General features: G+C 43.7%; 1 protein-coding gene across 1 annotated transcript in view; it reads left to right on the top strand.

Moving 5' to 3' along the window:
* The window catches only part of LOC122926257 (usherin-like), a 236,257-nt gene that overhangs the window by 73,449 nt on the left and 140,501 nt on the right, over positions 1-22,307 (top strand). The window contains exons 7-8 of the mRNA XM_044277632.1: positions 2,020-2,241; positions 3,900-3,993. Coding sequence (XP_044133567.1) covers positions 2,020-2,241; positions 3,900-3,993 — 316 coding nt within the window. The remainder of the gene's footprint in view (positions 1-2,019; positions 2,242-3,899; positions 3,994-22,307) is intronic.

The raw sequence follows: 22,307 nt of genomic DNA, 5'->3' as shown, positions 1-22,307 counted from the left end.
CAAAACAACGGTCGTGTGCATGAGTCCTCAGGGAAAGTGCTTACTGGTTATTGCAGGGCACCTATAACTGGAGGCAGGAGGCGGTAATAACCAGTGAGCGCCGTCCTCTGCAGTGAAGGGAAGTGCTTAGTGGTTATCATCTCGCTGTCTCCATCTTCCGGTCCCGGAGCACCTCTCCAGCAAATGACTGACTTCAGCAGTGAAACGCTGCTTGTGTCCCCATCACTACTGAAGCCAGTCATTGGCTGGAGAGGTACAAATGACTATGCCCATATGCGGCCGGATGTGAACAGCACGGGGACCGGAAGATGGAGACAGCGGCAAGGAGCAGGTAAGTATGAATCTTCTGTTTCAAGGCCATGCTGCAGGAATGTGTCAAAAATAATTACACTGCACGATATTCAGGACAATTACTGGGAATAAGCCTTCATAGGAGCGCTCATTCCCGATACCTGGCCGTTATAATCGTGCGGCTGATAAACAAGCGATCGCTCATTTGTCGGCTGATTTGCATGTTTTATCAGGATGAAAGATGTACAATTATTGTCAGCACATCTCACCGTGTGATCAGGAATGTGCTGCCAATAATCAACAGAACTGAACGAGGGAGCAGTGACTGTGGGAGCGATCATTCCTCCCCATTCACTTTGCACTGGCCTGTGTAATAGACTGATGCAAGCAAGCGCTGATTAACTTTTTTTTCCCCTTGAAATAGAGCAATGTAACAATGCGGCCCCCAGACCAATAAAGGTTGTGCACCCCTGCTTTAGAGGGTAGAGTCCTGACCAAGCTTTCACCCACCAGTAGAAGAGGAGATGATCCCAACTGGGCCCCCTCTTGCCCTGGACCCCATAGCAGTCACATGGTCTGCCGCTATGGTAGTTATGCCCCTGAGATAGATATAAAATAGATAGATATGACATAGATAGATAGATAGATAGATAGATATGTTGCCAACTCTCCTGAGAATTCCAGAAAGATCTAGAAACAAGTGGAGACCTCCCTGTGCTGTGCAGAAGACTTCCAGGAATCTTTTTCTGGATCTTTGCATCTGGCTTCTGCTGGAAAGCTAGCCTCCATTAGCTGTAACTACTGTATATTTGATGCCGAGATGCTTCGTTATCAAAATCATCTACAGGGCCCATACTGCTCTTAGGGGGGGTGTTGTGTCATCAAACGGGCATAGTCTATGCAGGAACGGGGACATGGACTTAAACAAAAATTACTCTACCCTAAAATTTGCATAACCAAAGTTGCTATTGTCATGCCAGTTACAAGAATTTTTAGAGCTTGTCCAGTATTAGAAAAAATGACTACCTCTCTCCAAAAACAGTGCCACACTTTTCCACAGGTTGTGTGTGGTATTAAAGCACAGTCCCAATTGCTTCAATACAGTAAAACTGCAATATCAGGCAGAAGCCCTGGACAAATGTGATGCTGTTCTTGGAGGAAAGCTGCCACGTGCTTGTAACTCTGCACAAATAATTTAAAGCCCATCTGTCAGCAGATTTGTACCCATGACACTGTCTGACCTGTTACATGTGCACTTGGCAGCTAAAGACATCTGTGTTGGTCCCATGTTCATATGTGCCCGCATTACTGCCTCTAAGAGCAACGAGGGTGTTGCCGTTACTCCTAGAGGATCCGCTTTCTCTTCACCTGCGGCGTCCTCTGTACTTTAATTAGGAGGCCAAGGCAGTGAGAGCATCATCACACCTGGATCTGTCAATCAAAGTGGAGTAGGTGCGACAGTTGCAGAGAGAGCAGAGCCTCTAGGTGTAATGGCAACGCCCTCGTTGCTCCTAGAGGCTCATTTGCATATAATAATACGTCATTTCTCTCAGCAATAAGGACACATATGAACATGGGACCAACACAGATGCCTTCAGCTGCCAAGCGCACATGTAACAGGTCAGCCAGTCTGACAGATGCCGTTTCATGTATTAGAGGAGCAGTTTTATTTTTTATTACTTTACTTTATTTCTAAATGATGATGTTTTATGAAATGTCTGTTCTTAGGGACACTCCTTATTCTAATGGAAATGTGACCCTAAGCCTTCTGACTCCAGAACCAAATCCTCGTCCGGGATACAATGACTTTTATAAAAACCGGGATCTTCAGGAATTTGTTGAAGCGTCTCTAGTGAGGATTCAATTAACTGGTCAATATCACACATTGGAGTCTAACGTCAGTTTCCGACATCGGTATTATGGAATTCGCGAAATTACCGTCAGTGGAAGGTAAGACCATGTTATCCATGATATAATATGTGTCATGCAGAGAACATGGCAGCTAAATTGTGCATAATATATTGAACAGATATAATAGAACAGGTGGCTGTAGGCTAGAGTGGGGCAAATTAAGCTGCAAACAGTATAGTCAATATATTATACAATAAATTCTGTGAATAATACCATCAGCGGACCATCCAATGTGTACAGGAGGGTTGGACAACTTTCATTTGGCCTATGTTTCAGAATAAAAAGTATTGGCCTTACTTGATTTCAACATGTCCAATCCTTTTGTTCTTGGGGAGATGAGCTGCCGCCAGAGGCTTCTAGTAACAATTTGCTCCCGTCTCTCCATTCAGAGCACATGCATGCTCAACCCTGTGTATTGGGAGCAGGGGCATAGCTAATAGCTCACGGGTCCTTGTGCAAGAGTTCAGCTTGGGTCCCCCTTCCTTCAATGCTTTGTGGCCAGGGGCAGGGAAGCGCATAGCCTTTGTGCTGCCTGAGGCAAAAACTGAAATGGTGGGGCATGTACTCAGAGTACTGGGTTTCAGGGGCCACCCATAAGCCACTGTGTTCTGGCCATGCTATTTAGATACAAGGCTAGGACAGTATTTGAGTTGTTCTTTCCTGGTGAAGGAAATACTAGCTACAGATCTAAGAGGGGAGGTACTGTAAACTGTGTGATATATAATCTTTTCAGCTTCAGTCACAACCTCGGAGAACTAGCTGCCTATGTATTTATAATGCTGATATTGAACTTTAGTGCTGTACATCTGTATTCAGTGAGCTCCCCCTAGTGGTGGTTGTAGATAAGCCATGTGAATATATTACATCAAACATATAAATAGTTATGTGATAAGCCCCTCCCAGTAGGAGCCTGTAAGCAGTTCTGTGCTCTAGAAGGTAAGAGTGTTTATACCCTCTTTTTAACAATGGTGGCTGTAGATAGGCAATGTGTAAGTATTACATTGAAAAAGGAAACAGTTGTGTCAAGCCCCTCCCACTAGGAGTCCTTTAAGGGTTCTTTGCCCTGACTCTGTTTTAGGTATGAGCATGTATACCCTCTTTTTAGATAAGCCATGTGAAATAAATGTATTACATCAAAGATGGAAACGGTTGTGTGCCAAGTCCTTCCCACTAGGAGCCCGTTAGTAGTTATAGTAAGAGCATTTATGTCCTCTTTTAAACTATATCTACCCAGGGGAATAGTTAGGTGGGGTTAAGTGGGGCATGTCATCAGGGTGCTGAGTGTCAGAGGCCACCAGAAAGCCTCTGTACCCTGGCCATAGTATTTAGATAAAGGGCTAGGACAGTAAACTGAGTCTTTGCCCCCAGGTGAAAGAAGTACCAGCTACATCTCTAAGAGGAGCTGTAAACTGTGCAGTAAGTGCCCTCTTTCACCAGGACACTGTAGTGAAGTTGAAAATAATAATTTGCAAATTATTTTATTATCGACTGAAGGACGTGGATTACAGAACCTCGGCACTCCACTAAACGAGAAGAGCATTTTGCAGCTAGTATAATTATATTTTCTTATAATGGATGTGTTACTTTGCCAGTACTCTCAACACATTAGAGGCTCCATAAAAGTTGCTTGATTACACTGTCATTGTCAGGGAAATGTCACTACTAACTACAGATAACTAGTTCATTTTCTATTGCAGATGTAATTGCCATGGGCATGCTAATTCTTGTGATACAAGTGTTTCACCTTACAAGTGCCTATGTGACACGAAGAGCTTCACCGACGGGGATAACGTAAGACTTTTTTCGATTCTTCTGTTTTGTAACATTTTTATAATTAGTGACACAGGGGAGAACTGGAAAACTTTCCATTTACAGAACTTTGTAACATTTTCAAGACCAATAATAACCAATTGTTCACTGCAAGATCTTCTTATTCCTATGATGTTTCCATGTCCTCTCAGGTCATTACATTTGCATTTTTGTCCCAGAAATGACAACTTCAGGAACTTCATCAAGATATTTTCTTGTGCTAGTGGAAAAGTTTTTGCCCATTTTCTACTTTTATTCAATAAATCCTCCAACAAAATATAGCAATAAAGGTTTAGAAAACCCATGGAAAGTGGCAAGGATTCGGCTAGCCCACAGATAAAATGGAACCAAGAGTTATTACCTGGGGTGGGGCAACAGGTACCAGGTGAAAAATCCAAAGGATGAGACAGGGACATAATAAAGGAACAGGTCAGGGTCACAAAGTCACAAACGGAGTCAACTAGCAACAGGAACAATAGCCAGGCAACCTTTATAGCTTAATCTAGAGGCAAGCTGCAGAAGCTTGAGACAATATTAAATAGGCCACGAGGGTCAACGTCATTGAAGAGTGCCAGCTACCTTGGCAATCTGACATAGACAGATGAGCATGAATTGAGAGCAGTGGCTCAGTACAGCATGGCTGGTTACCTAGTGAAGAGCAGCACAACCTCCATGTGCTGGCATACAGGCTTTCTGGGTGTCCAATATATGGAGATATTCTCCAGTGAATGTAAAGGTTGTAGGGGGAATACCTCAGGACATATGCAGTGGCCTGCCAAGAGAGTGTTGTGAGGAGAATGGGAGTGGCAGTGGCTATGATGGTGGTAGTAGTACTCACAGTTCACGGTGGCAGTCCTTTCTCTGGCATTCTATGCAGTGACTGGAAGGTGTACCCCTTCTTCCCTCGGGGCATACCCTGATAGCGTGGCTCCCGCTTGATGGTAGTTGAAGTGCCCTGGGTCTTAGGTATTAAAGGCAGGAGAGCAGATGCAGAGCTAGCGATGGGTAGAGACGATAACCAGGCGCATTCATTGCAATAAAGTCTTTCTTAACTGTGTTCTGAAGATAGGAGTAGTAGACATAGTTCAAAAGTATGAATCATGGTGTAGTTTACTCCCGATAGCAGCATATAGGCGGCAACAATGATGGTATTTGTAGGACTCCCTGACTCTCTCTCTAAGGACACTTTGCAGTCTCTCCAAATAACCAATGGTGGGCTATCCTGATCCAGTTATATCTTTCTGCAGTTCACGGCAAGAGCTTTCACACATATCTTCTCTCTTAGGCCTCTTTCACAGGGGCGTCGCGGGTGAGGGCCGGATGCGTTCAGGGTGCATTGCGGGAAACCCGCGTGAGTAGGCACGCAATTTCAGTCAGTTGTGGCTGCGATTGCGTCCCATTGCTCATTTTTTTCTGTCCGAGTGCAATGCGTTTTGCACGTGCGTGAGAAAAAAATGATGGCGGTACCCAGACCCGAACCTGGACTTCTTTACTGAAGTTCAGGTTTGGGTTCGGTGTTCTGTAGATTTTATTATTTTCCGTTATATTTCACACATGGTTGCTAAGGAGATGAAGGATGAGCGTCCTGGGACCCCATTTACTTGATTATTTTCCATTATAACATGGTTATAATGGAAAATAATAGCGTTCTTTAATACAGAATGCAAAGTCCAATGTCAATTGAGGGTTAAAAAATAATAAAAACATAACTCACCTCATCCACTTGATCGCTCAGCCGGGATCCTCTTCTTTGTTCTTCTTGAATGACCTTCAAAAGGACCTTCGCTTACGTCATTGGGCTCACCACGTGGTGAGCGAGGTGATGTCAGCGCAGGTCCTGCTGAATGAAGATAGAAGGACGTCAGGGAAGGTCCTTTTGCAGGTCCTTCAAGAAGAACAAAGAAGAGGATCCCGGCTGTGCCATCAAGTGGACGAGGTGAGTAATGTTTTTATTATTTTTTAACCCTCAATTGACATTGGACTTTGCATTCAGTATTAAAGAATGCTATTATTTTCCATTATAACCATGTTATAATGGAAAATAATCAAGTAAATGGGGTCCCAGGACGCTCATCCTTCATCTCCTTAGCAACCATGCGTAAAAATCGCATTGCATCCGCACTTGCTTGCGGATGCAATGCGATTTTCATGCATCCAAATTCACTTCTAGAAGCCGGCGTTGCGTGAAAAACGCTGAATATAGAACATGCTGTGATTTTCATGCAACTCACAAGTGATGCGTGAAAAACATCGCTCAGGTACACAGTTCCATTGAAATAAATGGGTCAGGATTCAGTGCAGGTGAAATGCGTTCACCTCACGTATTTCACCCGCGCTGAATAATCGCCCATGTGAAAGGGGCCTTACTCTTTTTTAGACTAGACTCCTCAAACTAGCCAGAGGGTGGAGCCAGTCCATCTCCCTGGTAACCTAAATAGTCTGTGCCAATTTGTTCACATGGTTGCCTATGCATTGCTACTAAGTACATATGAACCACGGTAAATCACAGCATTTAACTTAACAGCATTGCATTAACTCTTTTAGCATTAATTAACCCTTTGCAGTAGTTCTCTGGGGTACTGCACATACAAAATCCGATGGAGCATGCCATTATTTTATATGTGGAATCTGATGGTAAAACACAGATACAACCGAAGGCTTTGTATTGCAGCTCAATACAACTCTGGGCATGACCCTTAAAAGGTGAGACAAGTAACACAAACCCCTGATAGCAAATGAAAAATTTGGACACGTAGCATATAAACTCTTCTACCTGCCAATGATTTTCAATAACCCCTTACATCACCTTTATCTAGAATAAATTAAACATTTCTCCGATAAACAGTGCACACCGTTGCGGTAAATTCTCCCCCGCTCATCAAACACTGGAAGCAATCTTTTCCTGACTTGATAACAATAAGTGGGATTCTAGTCTTTCATTAGTGGCACTGGCTAGATCAAATTAATTGAGAGAGATTTTCGTAAAAACCCACACATGCACCTTTGTGGAAATAACAAGCAAATTGTTTTATTGTTGCATTAAATTTTAATATTACGTTTGCCATGTCTTCTTTCTGCTGAGGCAAATTAAATGAATCTTTTGATATAAAGACATATCTTTTTACTGCTTGGAAAATTGCCTTAATCATTTAAACACCGTGCCCTCCTGTAGCTAGTATTTTTCATGCCTTTTAGATTTTCTGCAGGCAGGTATATCTTGTTTTGCAGGCTGCCAGGTTGGTGTTGTTTCTTATCTTGCCGCTCTTTTATGTCTTCTTATAATATAATTATCAGGATGGCGCATTACATGGAAAATTTGTATTGAATACATTTTACTTTTGGAATGAAATGATTTTTTTCCCCCTATTTATTATTATATATTCTGACTTCAAAGCAATCACATATTCATTTCCTCTAAATGGTTTATCAGTTTTTTTATGAAAGGTGAAAGTCATACAAAAAATAAAAAATAAAAAATTGATAAAAAAAATTTAGAGATGAGAGAATTTCTCAAAAATTCGATTTGGCCCGTTCCCCGAATTTTCCCCAAAAATTCATTTGATCCAAATTTATTTGTGGCGAATCGCGTAAAAAAAAACTTCTATTTCTTAGCTGCAGAGAGCCTTTATAGTGGTGTAGAACACTGTGCCTTGCAGTGACACGCATAGGGAGCCTGCTGTGGTAGTGAAACAATACTGTGATTCAGTATGACATGCAGATGACAGGGGTCGCTCTTAGAATCACTGCACACCACTTATTTGGGCAGTTACGGGGCCAAAACTGATCAAATAACTCAAGTGTGAACTCAGCCTTACAGGTCAATGTTAGCGCCAGGTATAAAGAACCGTGCAGAGCCCAAGATCCTACTATAGCCTGAAAGAGCGCACTCCTTTTACACCAATTCACTGATTTCACATAGATTTCTACAGAACCTGTTCTACTAAACGCTGTGACACAGTGAGAGGTTTGGTCTGGGAAAACAGGTATTTTCCTCCCAGCATGTGCTGCTGGGCTGATTTACAGCCAGGTGAAGTCAAATACCGGACCGGATTTAAAATGCCGATCCGGGTTTTGGCAGCACCTGGCTGTCCTTAAATAGGCAGATGGGCTCAGAAGCCAGGTCTCTGTGTTGGTATCTGGGAGCCTTGTGTCTGAATAAAGGTTTGCTACCTGTTTGGCGTCAAAACAGGTTGGTGCTGCTATCAGCAAGGACTCTTTGAGGCAGAATTGCCACATGGTGTGAATTACCACCAACACCGCAAGGTTACTTTTTGTTTCAATATGACTGTTTGTTTTGTCACTTGTCTAAAGTGTAAATAAAACACTGAACACTTTGATCCAAAGAATTTGTTGTTGTCTCTATACTGCATCCGCTAATCATGTCTACCAGAGCGACTCCCCACAATGCTTATACAAGTAGAGACCCCCGACAGAATGGAGAGGGTGTCAGCAGTAACTTTGTGTTGAAGTCACTGATTATTTTGCCCTTCCTCTGATCCGTCAGAACAATAACTCCCAAAAAACAGATCCTGTCTGTGGAGCATCCGCCTTCACTCGGTCAGCATTTAGTCAGTAATCCATCAGTATTGCTAAAGCAAAAAAAAAAACAGGAGTGGATCCAAAACAGAGATGATACGTGAACAGATTATTTCCATTTCTTCTGTGATTTGTACCCACTCCTGCTTTTGTCTATGAAATCATAAGCCAATTCTAATGCAAAATAGGGACCATGTCATGCAGGCCTTACAGCTGTTCCATAGACAGGATCCGTTGTGCGTCTCATTTTTCCTTCCTTCTGACAGATCAGAATAAGGGTCAAATAAAGGATGATGTCAGCCAGGCAGAAAGGCAAAATAGTGACTCAGTTATGAAGTGGGGAGGGTGGGAACAACATGAGAAGTCGCCAAAGTGGCCCTATGATATAGTGGTGAGGTGGAAGCAGCATGAGGAGACCACAGAGTGGTCCAATGACAGAGTCTGGAGGTGGCAGCAGCATGAGGAGGATTCCGCAAAGTGGCACAATGACAGAGTGTGGAGGTGGTGGCAGCAACAGCAGCATCAGGAGGAGGCAACAGGGTGGCACAACAACAGTGTGGAGGTGGCAGCAGCAGCATCAGGAGACCTGAGTTGTGAGGTGGCAGCAGCATCACGAGACCATAGAGCGACCCATTGACAGAGTGGGGAGGTGGGTCGCAATACCAGTACCAGCTGAAGATGGTGAGTGAAAGAAGGAGCACTTGGCATCAGATGTGTGGCATCAGTCGAGTGGCAGCATCAGAATAGTAGCTGAGGCAGGTAGCCAGAAGAAACCGGTTTCTTTTGTCAAAGTGTTGGTGTGGCACCATGGATGATCTAGTCTGATGCATCAGGCATTGGTGGGTGGAAATCCTGGCTGATCTACGCCTGATTCATCTTGACAAACGTCAGTTTCTCCACATTTTGGGTGGACAAGCGAGTTCTTCTTGGGTTAACTATGGCCCCTGCCGCACTAAACACCCGCTCTGATGCCACACTACTGACCGGGCAGGACAGCTTTTTCAGGGCAAAATCTGCCAGATGCGGCCACAAATCCAGTTTGGCTGCCCAGTAGTCCAGCGGATCTTCAATGGCAGGGTACTGTCCAAGTATGCCACCAGCTGCTGGTTTAGGTCCTGCTCCAGGACTAGCTGCTGCTGCTGGTGAGTAGTTTCTTCTCTAGGCGGGTGAAGAAAGCTGATCATCAGCGACTCTAGAGTCAACTTGCTGCTGATGGAGCTGGAACTGCTCCTTCCCTCCCACTCTGCCACAGCAGCCATGGCAGAGGAACATGAGCGCAGAGGGCCCCCCCCCCCGGTCAGACCTGCGAGAGGATGGACGATGGCACAGATAGGCAGCGGCCAACTGACTACATAGGATGTCTCTAAAGTAGTTCAGTTTGACCTCCCTCTCAGTTGGTGTAAAAAATGCCCCCATTTTGGACCGGTAGCGAGGGTCCAACAAGATGGAGAGCCAGAATTCATCCCTCTGCCGAATGGTAACAATTTGGCTGTACAGTTTCCCCCACACTGCCCCCCACACAGTAATTTCCCCTACAGTGCCCCCCACACAGTAGTGTCCCCCACACTGATCCCACACAGTAGTGTCCCCCACACTGCCCCCCACACAGTAGTGTCCCCAACATTGCACCCCAGACAGTAGTGTCCCCCACACTGCCCCCACACAGTAGTGTCCCTCACACAGTAGTGTCACCACACTGCCCCCCACACAGTAGTGTCCCACACACTGCCCCCACACAGTAGTGTCCCACACACTGCCCCCACACAGTAGTGTCCCCCACACTGCCCCCCACACAGTAGTGTCCCCCACACAGTAGTGTCCCCCACACAGTAGTGTCCCCCACACTGCCCCCATACAGTAGTGTCCCCCACACTGCCCCCATACAGTAGTGTCCCTCACACTGCCCCCATACAGTAGTGTCCCTCACACAGTAGTGTCACCACACTGCCCCCCACACAGTAGTGTCTCACACACTGCCCCCACACAGTAGTGTCCCACACACTGCCCCCCACACAGTAGTGTCCCCCACACTGCCCCCCACACAGTAGTGTCCCCCACACAGTAGTGTCCCCCACACTGCCCCCATACAGTAGTGTCCCCCACACTGCCCCCATACAGTAGTGTCCCCCACACTGCCCCCATACAGTAGTGTCCCTCACACTGCCCCCATACAGTAGTGTCCCCCACACAGTAGTGTCCCCCACACTGCCCCCCACTCAGTAGTGTCCCCCACATTGCCCACATAGTAATTTTCCCCCACATAGTAATCCCTCCCATAATAATTTGTCCCCACACAGTATCCCACCATATCCCCCCCATGTCCTACTGTGTGCACCCACTAATTTCCCCCAAAGTTGGCACATAAAAAAAAATAAAAAAAATTTGCCTTCACACAGTATCCCACTATATCCCCCCCCCCCCCACGTCCTCCTGTGTGCACCCCGGCCCCCTCATGTCGCCCAAAGTTGGCACATAAAAGAAAAAACTAAACTAAAAGCTGAATACTCACCTGCGCTTGCTCGCAGAGTCCCGGCACTGTGCTGCTGAGTCCCGGCACAGGCGCGCGATGACGTCATCACGCGCGCCTGAAGCCTATGGCGGTGATCGGCCACGGGGCAAGGAACTATGCGCTCCGCTCCCTGCCCCGCCGCAGTATGTGAGTGTCAGCGCTTAAGCAATGAGTGCTTCCATCTTTATTGATGGAAGCGCTCATTGCTTCTGGGCCTGCTGGCACCCCCATAAGAGCCGGCACCCGGGGCGGACCGCAACCCCCCACCCCCCTGGGCACGCCACTGGCTGAGGCTATTTATAGGGCTGTGACATCACAGGGCTGGCTGGCTGCCTGCTTGGCATTATGAGTGATCCCTTGTTTCCAGAGTTCCTTGCTCCATGTCCTAACACGTGCAGCAGCCATTTTAGTAAAAAATGTATTTGTTACCACGAAGCATTAGAAAATTCGAATCTGTTGCAAATCAAATTTAAAAAAAAATTCTGATCGAATTCTACTTCGTCAACTTCGATTCACTCATCTCTAAAAATAATAAATCATTACAGAGAGATATAAAATGAAAAAAAAATACATGAATGTAATATTTTTAGATAAATGTAATATATATTTTTTTATTTGTATATTGCTGTTTGCAAAAATATTCCCTCCACCCACTGTCTAGCATTGGTAGATCTACCTTTTGCTCCATAAGCTCCCTACGGGATCGGATTCGCCTAATTTAGGCTCATCCCACTCGTGTGTGTGTCAGTTTCCTGATAATTGTCTTTTTGATTCTAGCTGGCAAATTAGTAATCTGCATCTTGCCCTTGCCATACCTCTCCGTGCACTGACTTTCTGGTGCATATGTACATATTTATACACAGCAGCCAATCAGAAGAGGCAGAACAGCAGGGGGAGGGTAAGAGCAGCAGCCAGACCCAATGATGAGACAGAAGGTGTGGCTCAGACTACTTTAGGCTCTCTGTAGGCACTGCATCTGAACTGTAGTCACAGATCAAAAGGTGAAAAACAGCCAGCGAGCAAGGTCTGAGTGAAATAAAGAACAGGTAAAAATCAATAGTAGGTGCTGCTGAGTATTATTTTTTAACTCATTGGATGGTCTCTGTAAAGGCTCTGTACACCTTTGGGGACAATTTTTTAAAATTATTGTATTGTACTTATTTTGAAATGAAAATATTTTTTAAATTGGTCTTTATTAAAAATATGGCTTCTTTTTTTTCTGTACATAGTGGCAATGGCAGCCTGTGGATTTCTTTGTCTTTTCCATCAGACCAGGAGCTGATGAGCTCCTTATCTCTGCTCTCTGACCTAATAAACCCTCAGTTCTTATCTTACTGATAATAATGTGGCTTAAATAAGTGATTATGACCTATTATTAGTTTAGATGAGGGGCAAGGTTTATTAGATGAGGGGCACAAAATGAAAGTACCAGTCTCACAGCTAGAAAAACAGTTAGCCCTTTGTGACAGAACAGCTCAATATTTTTAATAAAGGCCAATTGAAAAAAATATTTTTAGCTAAAAATAAGTAGTGTTGATCACGAATATTCGAATTTTGAATTTTTATCGCGAATATAGGTACTTCGAAAATTAGCGAATATTTTGAATATAATTATATATATTCGTAATTTCGAATATTCGATGATTTTTTTCTATTTTTTTCTATTTTTTTATCAGTACACATGCTTCTAGCTTGTGGGCCAATAAGAAGGCTTCAATATACTTGACTTTAGGAGTAGTAGTGTTTGCGGGAATTTTGCTCTATATTAGTTTTTTCTAATATTCGCTATATTGCTATATATTCTTGTTTTAGAATATTACAAATATTCAAAAAAACGAAGTTATAGCAATATAGCGAATATTTGAAAAAAATCGAATATAGAGCAATTTTACTAATATAGTGCTATAATCTTCTTTGTCTAATAGTTGTAAGTTGAAAAATTTGCAATAAAAATTCGAATCCGAAAATGCAAATTATGAAAATTTGCATATTACACAATCATTACCTTGCCGATTTTTCGAATATTCGACGAATTCGAATATGACCCCTGCCGCTCATCACTAAAAATAAGTAACATGCAATCATAAAAAAATAATTGGTGTACATAGCCTTTAAGGCTAGTTTTATACCAGCATTAGAGCTCTCCGGCAGGCTATTCTATCAGTCTGCAGGACCTCTCTAAATCTGGCACAGCCAGATTTTACTGCGTGCCTGCCGGCTCCTATTGACTATAAATAGGCTGGGATTTGGCCAGACAAAAATGCTGCACCCAATGCTTTTTGTCCAACCCAATCCCGACCTATTTGTCGGTTAGTGGTCGGATCTCTAATGGGGCTGGCAGGGACACAGTAACATCCGACAATGCTGGATCCATAGATCTCTGGCAGACTGTTCTCTGGTGGAACAGTTCTAATGTAGATGTGAAAGAGGCCTAAGGGGGTTTCCAGGATGAGAACAAAAATGGCTGTACTCTTCCAAAAGCAACACCTAACCTGTCCACAAATTGTGTATGGTACTGCAGGTCAGACTCATTCAGGAATATGCAATAGCAGGCACCAGCCATAGAATGGTGTGGTGCTGGTTTTGGAAGAAGGACAATCCTGGACAATGTATTTATTTCTCTACCAGATTAACACACAATGATTTTACTTTTTCTTCCTGGTATATTTCTTCCCGGCAGTTCATGTTGGTTGGATAAGGACCAGTATTTTTACAGATTAGGGCCACAGATTCCGAAATATAATAACGATTTAGGACTAATTGATAGCACATTGAGCTTTCTGTTGTTCAGCCACTCCCTCGTTGCCTGGTCTTGAAGTCACCATCCTGAAAGATTAACTTTACCCCAAACTTTAATTTTAGGAGACAAAAAAAAAAGTGGTTTTGCAGAATGGACATGGATTTGGGACACCATAAACCCATCTGTCTATGTTTTTTAGTGTTTGCAGAGAAATCAGAAGTGTTGGGTTTTCCACATACATAATAATTGGAACTTAGGGCCAATAAGGACATGGCTCCATCGTGCTAGGATAGAATGGAGGCTTCAACACAATCAGCCATTTCGTGAATGAGCCTACTCTTCAGGGTTGCCAACCACAATTTTACAAATGATAAAAACTATGAATAATACATGTCTATAGCTCAATATACTGATAAGAACTTATAACCAACATTTACTGTGAGCTGTAAAATGCTGATAATTACCAGAAAAATAATCTAGTTAAGTACCACCAGCCTCAAATAAAAAATACCAGATACATCAATTTTTTTCATGGACACAGTTGCCTATTTTTACGGACTGTCCAGAAGATTCTGGGTGGTGTATACAAAGATCATAAAAAAAAAAGGTTTTATTAAAAATCACATGATGCAAAGACAGGTGGCAGAAAAAGCATCTTGCAGAGACCACATCATTTGCAAATGGGGGTGAATATAGAGAGATGTGAATATTATAATGTATGGTCTGGGCTACACCCACTGGGATAGTACCCTGTAAACAACATAGCTACAAATAATGCCAGGAATAAATAGTAATAGCCGTGTCCAGACCAGAGTATAAAAAACTAATACCAATATTCAAACTCACCAATTTGCATTTGTGGTCGATGGTGGGGCTGACCCCAACATGCGTTTCGGCGTACCTTTGTCTGTGTAGCTCAGTGATTGCTAGTCTCTCAGTCCACGGCTTCTCTTTCAAGCTTCTTTCTTGCTCTGATTTTGAGTTTTGAGGGACAGCCTGTGCCTGGCGGACTAGTCTACTGCACCTATTTCACAACTGATCCAATGATGCTCGCTAGGGTAATCCAACATTTGGATAATATTTTACAGCCTTTGCTTCTACTTAAAATTCGCAAAGATCACTGCTCTTTGTTTGTTTTTTTCTCTGCTTTCCTTCGGATTCACAGTCTATAATGCTGATAATTAGAGATGAGGGAAGTTATCAAAAATTCTAAACGTCTGCTTTGCCGAATTTCACAAAGAAATTCACTTTGTGAGGAATTACTTCGCCACGAAGCGCATTTCTTTGTAACTAGTGGGCGTAATGATGGGGAACGGCAATCACACAGCCCCACATCATTGAACCCCTCAGATGCCATGTTCATTGCTGAAAATTATAGTGAGGGCTTTCAGGAGTTAACCTGGTAAAAAAAAAAATTATACTCACCTTATCCATTTGACCGCCATAAGGCCGCCACAGCCATCTTGATTGAAGACACAGTGCAAAATCTTGCACAGTGCCTGATGACGTCATCACTAGAGATGAGCGAATTTCTTGAAAATTCGATTCGGCTGATTCGACGAATTTTACCAAAAAATTCACTTTGTGACGAATTACTTGGCCATGAAGCGCATTTTTTGTAGGAAGTGGGTGCAATGACAGGGAGCTGCGATAGCACCGCCCCCATCATTGTACTCCTCAGATGCCGCGTTCATACATAATTGCGGCATCTGAGTGTAAAAACAGTGTGAAATGAACATAATTTTTTTTTTAAATCAAACTTACCGCGTTCATTTGCGCGCGACGGGCCGGCCGCCGCCATCTTGCTTGAAGATCTCGGCTGAAATCAAATCACGTGTGGCACAAGATTACGTCATCACGTCAGCCAGCGTGATATAATCTTGCGCCGCATGGGATTTCCCCGAGATCTTTAAGCAAGATGGAGGCTGGCGGCCATTCGCGCACAGATGGAGGCTGTAAGTTTTAAATTCAGGATTAATCGATTCGCTGACACGAAGCACGAGGAAATTTGGGGCAAATAATTCCTGAAATTTGGATCGGATTCCACTTGGTAGGATTCAATTCGCTCATCTCTAGTCATCACACTGGCCAGCATAGTGACGTCATACATCAGCACACATGAGATTTCATGTCAACCGTCAATCTACTTTTTTTTTACCACTATTTCAGGAAAGTTATTAGCTACAACGAAGCACAAGGAAATTCGGATTCGCTGCGAATCATATTTTTCCGGAAATTTGGATCGAAGTCCACTTTGGATACTTTGATTCACTCAATGCTACTGATAATGATTAATAGGCAGAGGCAAATCAGACCAATGTGTTGACTTTTGAAGGGGATGAATAGTCTAGCAAATTGAATCCAACGAAGCAGAATTTGATCTGCGAAGCCGAAATTCCTTGTGCTTCGCGGCAGCGAATTTATGTAACCTAAAATAGTGTAAAAAACAAAAAAAATCATACTTACCTCAGCCTTTTGCTTGTGACGGGCCGACCGCAGCCATCTTGATTGAGGATCTCGGCTGAAATTCTGTGCGTGGTGACGTATGACGTCACTATGTCGACTGGGGTGACAGCGAGATTTCCTGCAAGATCTTCAAGCAAGATGGTGGTGGCCGACCCATCTCAAGCAAATGTAAACAGTAAGTATGATTTTAAAAAAAAATTCTGCTAATTTTACACTGTTTCTACTCTCAAATGCCGCGATCATGTATGAACGCGGCATATGAGGTATACAATAATGAAGAGCGACACTATCGCAGCTCCCTGTCGTTGCACCTGCTACTTAGAAAAAAATGCAGTATTTGTCACAAAGCACTTCAGGAATAAGTTGCAAAATTTTGGGGTGATTTGCTCTTCTCTACATCCTTGCAGTGAGTTAAAATATCCACTAGAGCTTAACGTGCTGTGAATTAAAACATTTGTAGCGAGTGCTGACATTTATGTGGGTAGGAATTTTGAAAACCCCATCCACATGTATGGCACTTTAAAGTGTAACTGTCATTCTTTTTTTTTATTTATGAAATGTGTAGGGGCAATGATGCTGACTATTTTTGTAATATACTTTAATTACTGAAATCGTACATTTCTATTAGAAAAATAGCTCTAAAATGGCCCATTTTAAGCCTTAGCAACGCTCCTCTGTCTTCTGTTTACATAACACAGTAGAGCGTTGAGTAAGTCTCCACTGTTCTGTAAACAGAAGACAGAGGATCGTTGATAAGGCTTAAAATTGGCCACTTTAGAGCAATTTTTTTAATAGAAATGTACGATTTCAGTAATTAAAGTATAATACAAAAATGGTCAGTATCACAGCCCCTACGCATTACAAAAAGGATGAGAGTTACACTTACAGTTAAATTTCTGCAGATTTTCAAAGAGTTTGTACCAAACATTCCCTACAATTGTTTAAATTCACTCTTAAGGACACAACCCCTAGCCCGGTATAATTTTCTAATAAAGCCAGTCCATCAGATAAGTTCTCCCTAAGACATTAACCTAATCAGAGAATCGAGAGAAAAGGTGCAACTTTTCCAGACCGGTCTCCAATTTTCTTTCACAAGCCTTATCTTTATAACCAATTTGTATTCACAGTCTCTCTTGAAATTGATTGCCAATGCATTGGTAAGGCTTTGTAAATTGAATAGAAAATGAATTGGCAAGAAAAGTTAATATCAGGGGTACTCGCCAGTAAATCATTAGCCAACTGGTGGAAATGTCAGGTTCACATGCCATTCATATTAAAGCTACTCATGAATATTAACATTTTTTTGTGTTTGATATATATGGTATTACGGATTAGAACATTTTTCTACAAACGGAGTAGGGGCATAATTGATATATATCATCATCTTATGAATTATTAATAGATAAGTATCTTAATGATGTCAGTATAGTGTATCCCCTGCACTTCCTTAGGAATCTAATTTACTGCCATTCTGCCGGAATCTTTCTAATAGAAAACAGCTTTTAAGATCTTCTTAAAGGACCTTTCTTCGCCTGCACAACAGGAGCGAGAAACCACTTTATTAATTTTATTTTGCTAGAGGGTTTCAGAACATAAACACAGTAATCTGATTCAATTACCAAGCAAATGAGAATATTACAGAATATTGGTTCGACATGGTATTTAAGAGCCGCAAGCTGACATTTCTGTACTACAGAAAGGGTCTTATATAGGGGAGCAGCTATGGGGGTGGCAGAGAATTATAAGGGGGCCCGGAGGTCTTCTTGCCTCATAAATAGACAGCAGTATTATAAAGGCACAGGGTAGGTGGGGCTGTTACAGATTTAGCATTGGGGCTGTTAGGTTCAGGTTCACCTGTGCTTTCATTTTGAGTTGACATAAACAGAAACGGTGTATTCTAACTGTAGGCTCTGTGTAGTTCCACCTCACATATTATAGGGGCCACAGATGTGGTTTTTGACTTTATGAAAAGGCCACACTGCTCATTTACCTAGGAAACCAGAAGGGCACACAAATACAAGATTTTATCTCCTATATTTGTGGCCAGTGTTTTCTGCTTATATTTTATTTTTAATTTGTTGAATCAACTAAAAAGAACATTCAATAGCAGATCGATTGATCTATCTATCGTATTATCTATCTATCTATCTCATTATCTATCTATCTATCTCATATCTATCTATCTATCTATCTATCTACACTCACCTAAAGAATTATTAGGAACACCTGTTCTATTTCTCATTAATGAGATTATCTAGTCAACCAATCACATGGCAGTTGCTTCAATGCATGTAGGGTTGTGGTCCTGGTCAAGACAATCTCCTGAACTCCAAACTGAATATCAGAATGGGAAAGAAAGGTGATTTAAGCAATTTTGAGCGTGGCATGGTTGTTGGTGCCAGACGGGCCGGTCTGAGTATTTCACAATCTGCTCAGTTACAGGGATTTTCACGCACAACCATTTCTAGGGTTTATAAAGAATGGTGTGAAAAGGGAAAAACATCCAGTATGCGGCAGTCCTGTGGGCGAAAATGCCTTGTTGATGCTAGAGGTCAGAGGAGAATGGGCCGACTGATTCAAGCTGATAGAAGAGCAACGTTGACTGAAATAACCACTCGTTACAACCGAGGTATGCAGCAAAGCATTTGTGAAGCCACAACACGCACAACCTTGAGGCAGATGGGCTACAACAGCAGAAGACCCCACCGGGTACCACTCATCTCCACTACAAATAGGAAAAAGAGGCTACAATTTGCACGAGCTCACCAAAATTGGACTGTTGAAGACGGGAAAAATGTTGCCTGGTCTGATGAGTGTCGATTTCTGTTGAGACATTCAAATGGTAGAGTCCGAATTTGGCGTAAAAAGTATGAGAACATGTATCCATCATGCCTTGTTACCACTGTGCAGGCTGGTGGTGGTGGTGTAATGGTGTGGGGGATGTTTTCTGGGCACACTTTAGGCTCCTTAGTGCCAATTGGCCATCGTTTAAATGCCACGGGCTACCTGAGCATTGTTTCTGACCATGTCCATCCCTTCATGACCACCATGTACCCATCCTCTGATGGCTACTTCCAGCAGAATAATGCACCATGTTACAAAGCTCGAATCATTTCAAATTGGTTTCTTGAACATGACAATTAGTTCACTGTACTAAAATGGCCCCCACAGTCACCAGATCTCAACCCAATAGAGCATCTTTGGGATGTGGTGGAAAGGGAGCTTCGTGCCCTGGATGTGCATCCCTCAAATCTCCATCAACTGCAAGATGCTATCCTATCAATATGGACCAACATTTCTAAAGAATGCTATCAGCACCTTGTTGAATCAATGCCACGTAGAATTAAGGCAGTTCTGAAGGCAAAAGGGGGTCCAACACCGTATTACTATGGTGTTCCTAATAATTCTTTAGGTGAGTGTATATCATATCTATAATCTATCTATCTCCTATATATCTATCTATCTATCTATCTATTTACCTACAGTATCTATCTATTAGTGTTGGGTGAGCATGCTCGGCTGAAGACTAGTTCGGCTCGAGCATCACGATGCTCGGCACATCACAGTGTTCGGACAAATACCGCGTGTCCTCGAGCGCGATGCTCCAGTCTCCTCCCCGCACGTTTGTTGGCTGCTACGCAACCTGTGCTAAATAGCTTGCAATTGTTTGGCTGCGGCAGACAGCGACGTTATTTGTGCTACATCTCCTGTCTAGCGCGTGCGCAGCCTAAAAATATCTGTGACATCGAGTGTGCTTTTTCTGTAGACGGTGTCCGCTGCGGACAGTTACACTACCTGCGCTACATCTCCTGTATAACATTTGCGTATTCAAAATATTTGTGACATTCAGTCAAATTTTTTTGCTGCTGGTGGCAGCGACATTACCTGCGCTACATCTCCTGTATAACGTGTGCCCATCCGTAATATCAGTGACATTAATGCAGTGTAATTTTTTATTAGCCGCTGGTAACAGAGACATTACTTGCGCTATACCTCCTGCTTAACGTGTGCGCATCCTAAATATTAGTGACATTCATTCAGTGTAATTTTTTATAAGGCGGTGGTGACAGCGACATTACTTGCGCTATACCTCCTGTTTAATGTGTGCGCAACCTAAAAATATCTGTGACATTCTGTGTACTTTATTTGCGCATACAATTACAAAACCTGCGCTACTGAACGTGTGACATACTTGCAAGCGTATATACCATTTAATATCGTCAACCGAGCAGTAAAGGAATGGGGAAGTGGCCGTGATGCTGATGGTGCATGCAAAGGCCGTGGCCCTAGGTGCGGTGAAACTGTGCCTGCTGCCAGAGCACAAGAAACACACTCATCCATGATACCTAGCTTCATGTCCCAGTTTGCAGGGTGGCGCACCACACCACTCTCGAAGTCAGACCAGTGCTACCAGGTGGTTGGTTGGATTGTAGCAGATAATGCTTCCAGTCGGTTAAGCACCACCCTGTCTTCCACAAAGTCCAGTCTCAGTAGAGAAGAGTCTGGTAAACAGAATCCTCACCGTGATACTCCTTCCACTCACCATGGAGAGTCTTGGCAAACAAGTGATCCCACACTCGGATATTCCGAGGAGCTGTTTTCATCGCCATTCCTTAATCTGGGCCTTTTGCCAAGCCCGCTTGAAGAGGGACAAGAGGAGATCTTTTTCCCTGATTCCCAAACTCTGGATCATCCACAGTCAGAAGAAGATGACGGTGGGGAACTGCAATTAGTGTTTCACGAGGTGGATGATGATGATGAGATACAGTTGCCAATAACTGAGGTTGTTGTTAGGTCAACAAGTCAGGAGGATGACCAGAGTGAGGAAGTGGAAGAGGAGGTGCTGGACGATGAAGTCACTGACCCAATCTGGGATAGTGGCAAGCCGAGCAAGGACAGCAGTACAGAGGGAGAGGGATCCGCAGCACCGCAACAGGCTGAAAGAGGCAGTGGGGTGGCAAAATGGAGAAGGAGGGCCACACCAAACAGGCCCGCAACTGTTCCCCGGAGCACCCCCTTGCGACAATCGTGCTTGTCAAGTGGTAGGTGTTCTGCAGTCTGGTGCTTTTTTGAGGAAAGTGCTGACTATAAAATAATTGTCATTTGCAACCTGTGCCTTACCAAAATGAGCAGGGGTGTGAACACTAGCAACCTCACCACCACCAGCATGATCCGCCACATGGCATCAAAGCACCCTAACAGGTTGGCCGAACGCCTTGGTCCACAACCAGTGTCTGTGGGTCACACCAATGCCTCCTGCCATGCACCTGGAACTTCGTAAGCACCATCAGCTAGCACATCCATTTCTGTGTCCCAGCGGAGCATACAGATGTCTATACCCTAGGCCTTTGAACGAAAGTGCAAATACCCAGTCACCCACCCACAGACCATAGCACTAAATGCGCACCTTTCCAAATTGTTGGCCCTGGAAATGTTGCCATTTAGGCTTGTGTACACTGAGGCTTTCTGCAGCCTGATGGCGGCGGCTGTCCTATGGTACTCAGTCCCCAGCCGCCAATATTTTTCACGGTGTGCAGTCCCAGCCTTACACCAGCATGTGTCCCGTAACATCACACGTGCCCTGACCAACGCAGTTACTGGGAAGGTCCACTTAACGACTGACACATGGATAAGTGCTTTAGGCCAGGTGCGCTACATTTCCCTTACGGCACACTGGGTGAACGTTGTGGAGGCCGGGAGCAAGTTGTACCTTGGGATGGCACAGGTGCTACTGACGCCAAGGATTGCGGGCACTACTTCCATCAGGGTTTCCGCCGCCACCTACCTTAGTGGCTGCAGCCCCCCTTCTCCTCCTCCACCTCCTCCTCCACTTCCACCTCTGAATTATAATCTTACGGCACCAGTCAGACATCAGTTAGTAGCTGGAAGCAGTGTAGCACCGGAGTGGGGAAGCGGCAACAGGTCCGCTTAAACTGATCTGCTTAGGTGACAAACAGCACACCACCTCAGAGCTGTGGCAGGGGATAAAGGACCAGACTGAGCTGTGGCTCTCGACATTTAATCTAGAACCAGGCATGGTTGTGT

The sequence above is a fragment of the Bufo gargarizans genome, chromosome 2, assembly GCF_014858855.1.
Source record: "Bufo gargarizans isolate SCDJY-AF-19 chromosome 2, ASM1485885v1, whole genome shotgun sequence".
Taxonomy (NCBI): Eukaryota; Metazoa; Chordata; class Amphibia; order Anura; family Bufonidae; genus Bufo; species Bufo gargarizans.
Note: the sequence above shows the minus strand (reverse complement) of the source record. Positions and strands in the feature narration are given on the sequence as shown.